Here is an 11,475-nt window from a genome sequence, read left to right on the forward strand (position 1 = left end):
ATAGAAAATTCTGAAGGCCAAGGTGTGTTCGTGCTGCCTCATGGCTACACAAGAATTATAGTTCTTCAGGAACTTTTGCAGTAAATGTGAATAATAATGCTCATTATGTACATTTGTAGCTCTTGCACAGAATGTGCCAAATCCATTGTAAATTGTTTTGCATGAACTAAACTTGTTATCCCTTAAAACCCTTTAGAAAATATTAGTAACCTGTTTGTAATATCATGTACCCATGTGCAAATATGAATATACTTTGTTAGTTTTGAATACATGTTCAACATTTGTGAAATTAGGCAGAGCATATATTATAGAAAATAACATAATGTAGAATAATGAATAAATCATTGACTATGGCATGTAGTATATAAACGAAACCTGAATAATATTTGCGGACTGATAAATATAATTTTCTTATTTTGGCATTTTTATTTACATTCTCATACTCTCATTAATAAGCATCTTTCATCATGCACTTTTTCATTGATTATACCAACTGGAAAAATCAATTACTCATGCATAAAAAGCCAATATGTTGTAATTACACACAAAGTTTAGTAAAATATCTCTTGTAATTATTGATAGCACAGGTGTTACATATTTCTTTGCAGGTGAATTTGTGAGGTTGAAAATTTTTTGTCAGTTTGTTAGAAAATTGAAAGATAACAAATTAACTAATTTGTGAAATAGGTTTATTTTTTGTCAACTTGTAGGTTAGAAAAGAAAAAAATACCAACATATAGTATTAGATAAATTACTTAATTACATAATAATGTCTTATAGAAAAATATTAGATCAAAGAAGGAGTACATGTTCATTTGTCACCATAGAAACTTTCTGCCACATATACTGAACAAATTATTTAAAACTGAACAAAATTAAACTGGACAAGTTCAATAATGAAAGTGAATTAATATAATAAAAATTAAATGAAATATAACATGAATGTACATAATATAGCATCCAATAAACATATCAGTACTGAAAGAACACAGTTATTGTTTTGTAAAAGTCAGCAATTTAAAAAAACTTTTCATATACAGATGGGCAATAACAGCAAAATGGTTGAAATTCCAGACATCTATATAATAATATGCTTGTTCGTTTGCCTGTTATACTTTAGTTAGTTAGGGAGATGGAATGAGTGAGAGGTGGAATAAAAGTGAGAGAGAGAGGGGGGAAGGAATGCGAGTAGAGAAGAAAGAAGAGAGGAGTATAATAATACACTAAGGCCAAATACAATCACATGGTTAGTTGAAGGGAGAGGTGAAGAGCGAGAGAAAAAGATGGTGAAAAAAGAAATGTAGATAGATGAGCAGGACAGGCAGTTATATTGAGAGAGAGGAGCAGAGAACGATCGTATTGTCAGAGTAGAGACACAGCAACAGCAAGAAAAAGTAGATATAAACAAACAGCTGAACTGAACTGAAGTGAAGTGAGCTTTGGTACTGAAAACTATAGTGATGGTGATGATGGTGGTGGTGGTGGTGGTGGTTGATAGTGAAAAGCATCTTTTTTTAATGAACTAAATGTATAATATTATTCTTCTACCTGTTCATTAACACTTTATGCTTTAGTTTGTTAGAGAGGAGGAGGTGGAGTGAGAGAGAGGAAGAGGGAATGTAAGAACGAGTGAGAGAGCAGATAGCCAGCCGATGCATTATGCTGTCACTCGTGAAGAGAAAGAGAGAAATGTTAAAGACATGAAGAGGGGAATTCCATAGTTAAAAAGTTTGTTGAGGAAGTAGAGAGAAAGAGAGAAATATAAAGTGCTAAGCGGAGGGAAATTTTAAAATCATATTATTGTGACTGGAAGTGAAATAACTTAGCAAAATAAAAATAAAAATGCATATTGTTCTTTCTTTCTTAAATAGCTTCTCTTAAACCTTTTTTGTTCCATAAAATTTCCATTGGTCCCACTAGTACATAAATATTCTAAGCTTCATACATGGTATAAGCAGTTGGAACAAAAATAGCAGTTTCAAAATATTTTTTGATTGTTTTGCTAAATTTTCATATTTTCAGTTATCTTTATAAAATATAAAAAAATATATTAATGTTTTGGTAAAAGATTTTGATTTTACAACCTTAACTTTTTGTTTTTATATCTTTTCATTTGGAAATGCGAGCATTTAAGAAACAGATAGGAGATTTAAATCTTTATTACTTTTTCTTTATATATTCATTTCTTTTCTGTAGTTTTCAAAATATTGGCACTTTGTCTTGTTTATTTTCTTTATAGAATGATTTTTAACAAAAGAAATTGCTCCAAAAGTACCAAGGATAATCTTATTTCCTGATATCTTTTCATAGAATACATAAATTTTTTTATTCCCATTGTTTGTCACTAATTCATGCTTTTTAGATGAGTTCCTGATATGTATCTTCACTTCATAATTTTTACGATCACTTTCAAAATGAATTGTAAATTTATTCTGAGAAATTGGCTTGACATGAAGTATAGTTCCAGTCATACCTGCAATGATAAATATATATACAAATAAATAAATATAATATACATGTACAAAATACATCTATATAAAATACACATTCTTTTATTCTTTTACTTGTTTCAGTCATTTGACTGTGGATATGATAGGACACAGCCTTGAAGGGTTTTAGTTGAACAAATCAATCCCAGGACAAACTTTTTAAGCCTACTACTTATTCTATTGATCTCTTTTGCCAAACTACTAAGTTAAGCAGACGTAAACCGATGGACTTGTCCTTGTTAACTTTTGCCCCTGCCACTGCCTCTACACAAGGTAGCTGAGCTATATTGGACACGGTGATGGTGATGTCATTTGCATACCACATCCGATTTCATTGGGGACGTCCCCAAACTCTCCAACCTCCGCAGCAATGGCTCAAGAGTCAGTACATACAGAAGCGGAGACAGGGGGCACCCTTGATGAATCAAGCACTTAATCTCAAATGGCTCCGACAGGTAACCGTTTATTTGGACTGTGGATTTGATGCCGCCATAAATAGCCTTGATCCAATCGCAGAAGTCCAAGCCTCACCCAGCCGCCTCAAGGACTGCCGCCAAGTACTGGTGGTCTACCCTATCGAAAGTTTTACTTTGGTGTAAATGGACCAATGCCCCACTTTTACTGGATACTTTACCCACCCTATTTAAGGTGTAGTGTAAGAGATGATGATTGTCCTGGATTGACCTGCCTGGGATGGCGCATGTCTGCACCCTCCCTACAAGTTTCTCCATGACACGCAACAATTTCTTTGCTAACACCTTAGTCAAAATCTTTAACTCTACATTGAGTAGAGTTATGGGCCTAAAATTACTAATATGATCCCCCTTGCTCAGGTCTTTTCTGATCAGCATCACCACTTCCCGACTCACAGAGCTTGGAATCCTCCCATTCTGCTGCCAGTTTGTGTAGATACAGGGCAGCAAGTGTCCAAACAAGTCCGGCATACTATGATAAAATTCATAGGGCAGACCATTCGGTCCTGGCGACTTGTCCCCGGCACATATAGCCAGCACCTCCTTGACCTCCGCAGCTGTAATTGGCCCTTCACAATATTCTGCCTCCCACACTGAGAGTTGCGGCCCGCCGGTGAGGAAGCCCTTTAGAAACTTCTCACGGTCTAGATCCCTGCTTTCCCAAACAACTGGGCGAAATGTTGGTGAAAAGCCTTTTGCATCTCCTCCTGTCCTTTGATCGTACGTCCCTGCTCGTCAACCAAAGACTTTATAGAGGCTTCTCTGCCTCTCCGACTCTCCATACGACGTGCCCATCCGGCAACATTAATTCTTTCTCAACCCACTGCATGTAACTTAGCCCTGACTCTACACCCTTCGTGTTTGGCTTTGAGATGACAGAACAAAACCGCTCTTGCTGCCATCACTCTGGATGAAGAGCCAGATTCCATGCCCTCCTCTAATTCCTTAATTAGATTCCCTTCTATTCTAGTCTTCTCTAAACTTAGCTGGTTACTAAATCTAAGAGACTCAGAATGAATGGCTTGCTTGAGGGCGCACCACCATCTATTATTAATGATGGCGCCGCATACTGCCCACTGCACTAACTCCTTAACCCAGGCACGGAAGATTTTACAAGTCAAAATAGATTTGTTTATCTTCCAGTACCCTGGTCCTTGTCTATGACACTTAACTAGGTACACCTCACATGTCACAAATTTGTGATCTGTGTAAGGGACACAACAAAAGCGTGGACAACTAAACGTACTCCTATCTATCTCTTACGAATATCCTATCTAAATAAGATCTGTGTGAACCGTCGTTATTAGTCCACGTCCACGTCCACTGTGGAATGAGCAGCCCATCCAGTCAATATCAGTCTACTAGGTTATAGCTTCCTAGTAGCCTTTTTAGGCCAGGATTTCTCCTTAGTTTTTGACATCACCAGAATCGAAAAAACCGGCTTGTCTTCACCCTTTAGGAGCGTAGACAGCTACCAGCCTATCTTCTGGATCCAGAAAAACTGCACTTACCTGTACACCCAAGTTTTTTCTGAACAAGACCACCATGCCCCCACCTCCCCATCGACTAGGAGAAATAAATTTCTCATAGCCATTCAGAAGAAGCAAGAATGCCTGTAGCCCATTCAGCTTGGACTCAGTCACCACACATATATCAATTTCTAGTGACCTGAGTTTACTTCCATCTTGACCCCAAGTCACGAACATTTATGCACCCTAACTTAATCTCCATGGGGAAAAATAAATAGAAACTTACATTTTAAGTTTGGGGAGGGGTTTGCACGAATTCGCTACCCCCCACCCTCTTTTCTTTTTGAGGTGTAGCCGCTGGACTATACACAAGTCTTTTGCCGGCCACCTCTTGGCTCATGTCGTGAATGTCTTGAGGGTATCTCCCTTTAAATTGTTCAAACAAATCAGCTTCTATTCTTGTCAACCTAATATTTGGTGGCATGCCTTGAATAGGTTTGAGAATGAGTGATGACTTGTTAACACTCTCACTAATACTTCGTTCTTTTTATTGAATTTCACTATCTTTTCTCCTAGTACATTTTTAGGGATGGGCTTAGTGGAGGGTTTCGGCTTGTGGTGGATTGGGGAGATTTTTCTGTGTGCTAGCGTTGTCTGTAGATATGTTCTTTGTCACAGGAGGGGAGTCTGGGGCTTGGGCTTTTTTCCTTTTATGTGAAGTCACTGTGGTAAAATCCATCACTTTCACGGCTTCCTTCTGTTGTGTGTTTTCTATGTTTCGTTCAGTCCTTTCTTCTGCTTTTCCTGTGATGCTTTCTGTCTCTTCCTTGTTACTTTCTTTTCGGGGAGGGACTTCACTCTTTTTCTGTTGTTTTTTTAATTTTTTCACAGTCCAAGTGGACGTGCCCTTTTTCTCTACATTTAAAACATCTGGGAACTATGCCCCTCGACTGATACTCTGGTGCTCATTCCCTCCCCTATAAAAATGCGGTCTGGCCTAGATTCAAGCACGTCATTTGAGGCTTGAACCACCATCTCAAGTGTTTGGCCTCTCCAGTTTAGAGCCTCTCTCTTTTTCATCTGGAGTATTGTTATTTCCTCCTCTGTGTCGTATATTACAGCCGCTGCCATACACGTTATATTGTACCCAGCTGGTATTTCTTCTATTGTTATTTTTGCAGTTATCCAGCCTAGGTAGGTTGGGAGCAAAATTATCATTTCATTTTTTAGAGTTCTAGTGGATATCTCCTTTGCTCTTTCAGCATTCTCAAATTGCGCCTCAACAGTGGCACTTCTTGCTCTTCGACCAACATAGGCAATTTTTCCCCAAATGGGGGCGAGGCACTTTTCTACCACCTTGTTCTTCACAGACATAATTCTTTTCTCCTTCCCGTTATATATCTTATAAACTACCGTTCTGGCAGTTAAGTTTTGTAACATATCCTGTGATGGCAACAGTTTTGTTTCATTATCACTTTTTTTAATAATGTTTCTAAACTTAAATAGTTGTTCCTTGGATACCTCCAACCCACAAAAATTACCACCAACAGCAGCAGAGAAACTGGGTTTTTCCTTTTCTTCCTGATTACAAACTTGGTTACTTTCTTTCATTGAGTACAGAAAGTCGATGTTTGAAAATAGATTTAATTCCATTTTTACAAATGGTCTCCAAATTCCAGAAAAAAGTGTAAATATTTTTTGTCAAAATGACAAAAATTAATTTTTTACCCTGCAACGGGTACAAAACAGCTCAACAAGTTGTGCAAAAACAATTTTCTGCCCCATAGGGTGAAAATTTTCGTCAATATGACGACAATAGTTCAAATTCAACAAGAGCTCAAACATAACAATTTCAACAGATACATTAACCATATTAACTCACAAAGCAACAGTAGCCGAATGCAGAAGAGTGACAACCACTGGTTGGCGATGGGAAGTGGTTCTCAATGCAAATATACATATACTTTTTATAAATATATATATATATATATATATATATATATACGAAAAGTCACTGAAAGTGGAAAGAAGCAATAATAAATCTCTGAGCGAGGTATAAACAGTAGCTGCATGACATTGTGAAGTATATTTGCCATCTAAATGTGGCTAACCCTTAAGGGTTGATGCTACTGTAGCTTGTAGCCAACCAATCAACATGTGACAACCACTGGTCGATACCAAAAAACTTGGGTCCATGTGTATCACGTCAGGCTAGAGATAGGAAAGATGACTTCCCTTTGCAAATATTGAAAGGGCACAGAAAGTGTGTCAATAGCCAGCTGGAGGATATGTCTTCCTGGGGCTACAAGGTACAGTAGCATCAACCCTTAAGGGTTAGCCACATTTAGGTGGCAAATATACTTCACGATGTCATGCAGCTACTGTTTATACCTTGCTCAGAGATTTATTATATATATATATATATATATATATATATATATATATATATATTGTCAAGTAATATTTTACAAGTTATGGCATATAACAGGTGAGAATGCTACTGTCTCTTTCATGCCAAATGGTCATGAACAATATTGACAACTCTTCAGACATGCTTGCTGGATGCACTTCTAACCAGCATGTTTTGAACAGCCATCAATATTGTCTAGTGGCAATATTTAATGCAAAACCAATAGAAGCATTCTGACCAGATAAATGCCATAACCAACAATATATTACATGACGGTATAATAAAATACCAACAATATTGAGTGTGCTTTAATTTCAGTCTTATGGGTGACTGACTGATTTTTATATATATACCTTTACTTTTACTTGTTTCAGTCATTTGACTGCGGCCATGCTGGAGCACTGCCTTTAGTCGAATCAAATCGACCCCAGGACTTATTCTTTGTAAGCCTAGTACTTATTCTATCGGTCTCTTTTTGCCAAACTGCTAAGTTACGGGGACCTAAACACACCAGCATCGGTTATCAAGCAATGTTGGGGGGACAAACACAGATACACAACATATACACATATACATATATACATATATATATATACATATATACGACAGGCTTCTTTCAGTTTCCGTCTACCAAATCCACTCACAAGGCTTTGGTCGGCCCGAGGCTATAGTAGAAGACACTTGCCCAAGGTGCCACACAGTGGGACTGAACCCGGAACCATGTGGTTGGTAATCAAGCTACTTACCACACAGCCACTCCTGCGCCTATATCTATATATATAAAAATAAGAATGTGTGTCTGTTTGTCTGTTTGTGTGTGTGTGTGTGTGTGTGTGTGTGTGTGTGTGTGTTTCCCTAAAACTCGAGAACTACACAACCAATTTCATTCAAATTTTACACATGTCTTACTTAGGGTTCCGGTTGTGTTTTAGTCCAAAAAATTTTTAACTTCTTGCAGAGTTCGAGCCCACGGCAACATAATATCTCCTCCACTATTTAAGTATTACGTGTCAAAAGTGAAACAAAAACACTCATGTCAAATACTTTCACTTTAAAAATGAAACTATTCCACTAACTGAAACAATCACATTTCGATACTGTAATGACAGATACTTTCACTTTAATGGTATGTGTATATATATATATATATATATATATATATACAGAGAGAGAGAGAGAGAGAGAGAAAGAGATGTATATGTATACATATACATGTATATGTACACGTATATGTATAGATATATATATAGATATAGATCTATATGCATACATGTATATGTATACATGTGTGTAGATGTATATATATAGGTGTACATCTAATATGTACACATATATAAATGCATACAGATATCTATACATATATACACCCATACACACACACATATATATGCACACAAACACACACATTAGTCATTTGTTTTCTTATCCAAAACTACGTCAAAAGTATTGAATGGATCTTTAAGAAATTTGGAAATTATATTCTATGCATAATGGCCATAACTTCCATGAAAATTCATATATTTTTGATGTTGATGAAATTTTAACCATACAGATTACACACAAATAAAGTAATATTTCTAAAAATGTTTCTTCTTAGAAGTTACAAAGACCCCTTCATGGGGACTTCACACCCACAATTTAGTCATTTTTCCTAAGCAAAGACGAATACAGTTGTACCATTGGTAGCTATAGGGTCACCCGAACATAACAGATGAGCATTATTTGTAATTCAACGGTACAACAGTGTAATACTATCCTTTCAGATATACTTACATTGTGATTTCTGCAATGTGGTGCATAAATTATTAAGTAAAGGAGACTCATCTTTGCCTCCACTGATTCACTTGCAAAGTGATGAGTAAAATTATTTCGTTGCAGACCTCCTTTGAGTCTTTTTATTACCACTGCGACACATATAGTCCCCAGTTGGTAACATTGATTTCAAGGCCTTCCCAGATGAGTGACTGGTTGTTCGAAGACATTTATTGATTGTAAATATTTTCTGCCCAATTACCTATCGGTAGAGTGGTCATTTGCAAACTCCAGAGGCGAGACTTTCATTTCCCTTTACTCCAAACGTCACACATTGTTGTTTCTATTGAGTCATGCCATTCCAATTGTTATAGATCCATAATGCATCTTAAAGCTGTACCTGTCAACTGTATGGTGAGGAATCCTACATTGGGGAGTAGTAACGACTAGGCTACGGTAGCTGACTGATTATCGTGATCATTCGTCTTTTGCTTTCCTGTAGCTTTGCTCTCTTTTACAAACCCAGTGAACATACATATATTTCCTATTTTAAAGAAATTCAAACAATACATATTACACACAAGTTAAAAAGGATCCCAACAATTAAACTTCTCTGGTTGACATTAATACACCCATCACCAATAGGGGCCTTAACTCCCACAATTTTCAGCTCCATGAGCTCCATTTTTCAGGAGCAAAATTCTTTTAAGGTCCATGTAGTGTCTTAGGCCAAAAAAATGTTTAACTTCCTGCATAGTTCGAGCCCACAGCAATATCTTATCTCCTCCACTATTTCAGTATTATGTGTCAAAAATGAAACAATAACATCACTCTATCCACTATTTCAGTATTACCTGTCAAAAGTGAAACAATAACATGTCGCTACTGTAATTTCAAATATTTTCACTTTAATATTTTCAATTTCATACTGAAACTATTAAAGTGAGACTATACTCTCACATATATACAGGCATACTATAAGACCCAAGTAAAAACATTCCCAACAATTCAACTTCTCTGGTTGACATTAACACCCCAATAGGGGCCTTCATTCCCACATTTTAGAGCTCCATGAGCTCCATTTTGCAGGAGCAAAATCTTTTTCACAGGTTCCAGAAGACTGAAATTTTGGAATATGCGCATAAAGATCAATAGTATGGGGTACATGTCTCATGATTAGAATTTTTTTAGGGTGTGTAAAGAGGGAAAGAACCCTCATGTGCAATTTTGATGAAATTCGAATCATATGTATTCCAGTTCCTTACAGAAAATATAACACAAAAGTTTCATTTTTCAATAGCATGTAACACTAGTATATAATATATATATATATATATATATATATATATATATATATATATATATATATATATATATATATCACCATTTGAGCGCGATCGTTTCCAGCTTCACCTTACTGTGCCGGTGGGATGTGAACAAAACATTGGACTGACTCCTGTGCAGGTGGCACGTAAAAAGCACCTATTACATTCTCGGAGTGGTTGGCGTTAGGAAGGGCATCCAGCTGTAGAAACTCTGCCAGATCAGATTGGAGTCTGGTGTGGCCATCTGGTTCACCAGTCCCCAGTCAAATCATCTAACTCATGCTAGCATGGAAAGCGGATGTTAAACGATGATGATGATGAGATATATATATATGTGTGTGTGTGTGTGTGTGTATGTGTGTGTGTGTGTGTGTGTGTGTGTGTGTGTGTGTGTGTGGATGTGTGTGTGTGTATGTATGTATGTATATTAGTTTATAGATGAGAATCAGACATTCTCCATATAGAATACATTTGATAGTGCTTAGGAGGTTTAAACACACACACACACACATGTATATATACAAATATGTATGTACATATATATATGTAAAGGATAAAAGGTAAAGACCCCCTTCTGTCACAAATGACCATGGGACTTCACGTAGAAAGTTTCCCTCCAAGGCACAAATCCAGACAAGATTGTTTATGGAAGACCCACAGTCATCCATGCATACCAGTCTCCCTTCTTCATGCCATCAATGCTATCCAAGGGATCAGCAAAGACTGAAACAGCTTGGTACCAGTGACATTGCAACTCATTCATACAGCTGAGTGAACTGGAGCAGTGTGAAATAAAGTGTCTTGCTCAAGAACACAACACACAGCCTGGTCCAGGAATCGAATTCACTACCTCATGATTGTGAGCCTGACATTCTAACCACTATGTGCATGTGTGAAAGTGCATGACTCAATGGTCAGTGTTGGGCTTATAATTGTGAGATTGTGAGTTCAATTCCTGGACCAGGCTGTGCATTGTGTTCTTTAGCAAGACACTCTATTTCAAGTTGTTCCAGTTCACTCAGCTGTAGAAATGAGTTGCGATATCACTGGTGTCAAGCAGTACTGACCTTCACCTTTCCCTTGGAGAACATTAGTGGTGTGGGGAGGGAAGACTGGCATGTGTGGGTGACTGCTGGTCTTCCACAAACAACCTTGCTCAGACTTGTGCCTCAGAGGGTAACTTTCTAGGTACAATCCCATGGTCACTTGTGACTGCAGAGGATCTTTACTTGCATTATTGATATAAATTCTCTAAGTTTCATATCGTGTCTTGCCTAAAGACACTTTTGACTCAGTTTTGGTGGAAAATCTATTTTTCAGTTCACTTCTAGCCAGCATTGTAGAAGTTAAAAGTGGATAGAGTTTGGGTACTATCTGTATGGAATACATCATTAATTGGTTTTGGATCATACATTGTCAGTTCTATCAAGTTGTGGTCTGAGACAATTGCTGGTGATATTTTCACCTACGTTAGACAGAGGTCTAATATGTTATCACTCCTGGTTGGACAGAGTATTATTTGTTCCATGAACAGTATTTTCATAAGGTCAAGTAGAG

General features: G+C 37.1%; 1 protein-coding gene across 2 annotated transcripts in view; it reads right to left on the reverse strand.

The window, feature by feature from the left end:
* Nucleotides 1-672: 672 nt before the first annotated feature.
* The window catches only part of LOC106872991 (uncharacterized), a 97,904-nt gene continuing 87,101 nt past the window's right edge, over nt 673-11,475 (reverse strand). For both annotated transcript variants that reach the window (XM_052971695.2, XM_014920181.3), the window contains exon 10: nt 673-2,473. In XM_052971695.2, the coding sequence (XP_052827655.1) occupies nt 2,172-2,473 (302 nt within the window). In that variant the 3' untranslated portion in view covers nt 673-2,171. The remainder of the gene's footprint in view (nt 2,474-11,475) is intronic.

Source organism: Octopus bimaculoides, chromosome 11 (genome assembly GCF_046866305.1).
Source record: "Octopus bimaculoides isolate indiv1 chromosome 11, ASM4686630v1, whole genome shotgun sequence".
Lineage (NCBI taxonomy): Eukaryota > Metazoa > Mollusca > Cephalopoda > Octopoda > Octopodidae > Octopus > Octopus bimaculoides.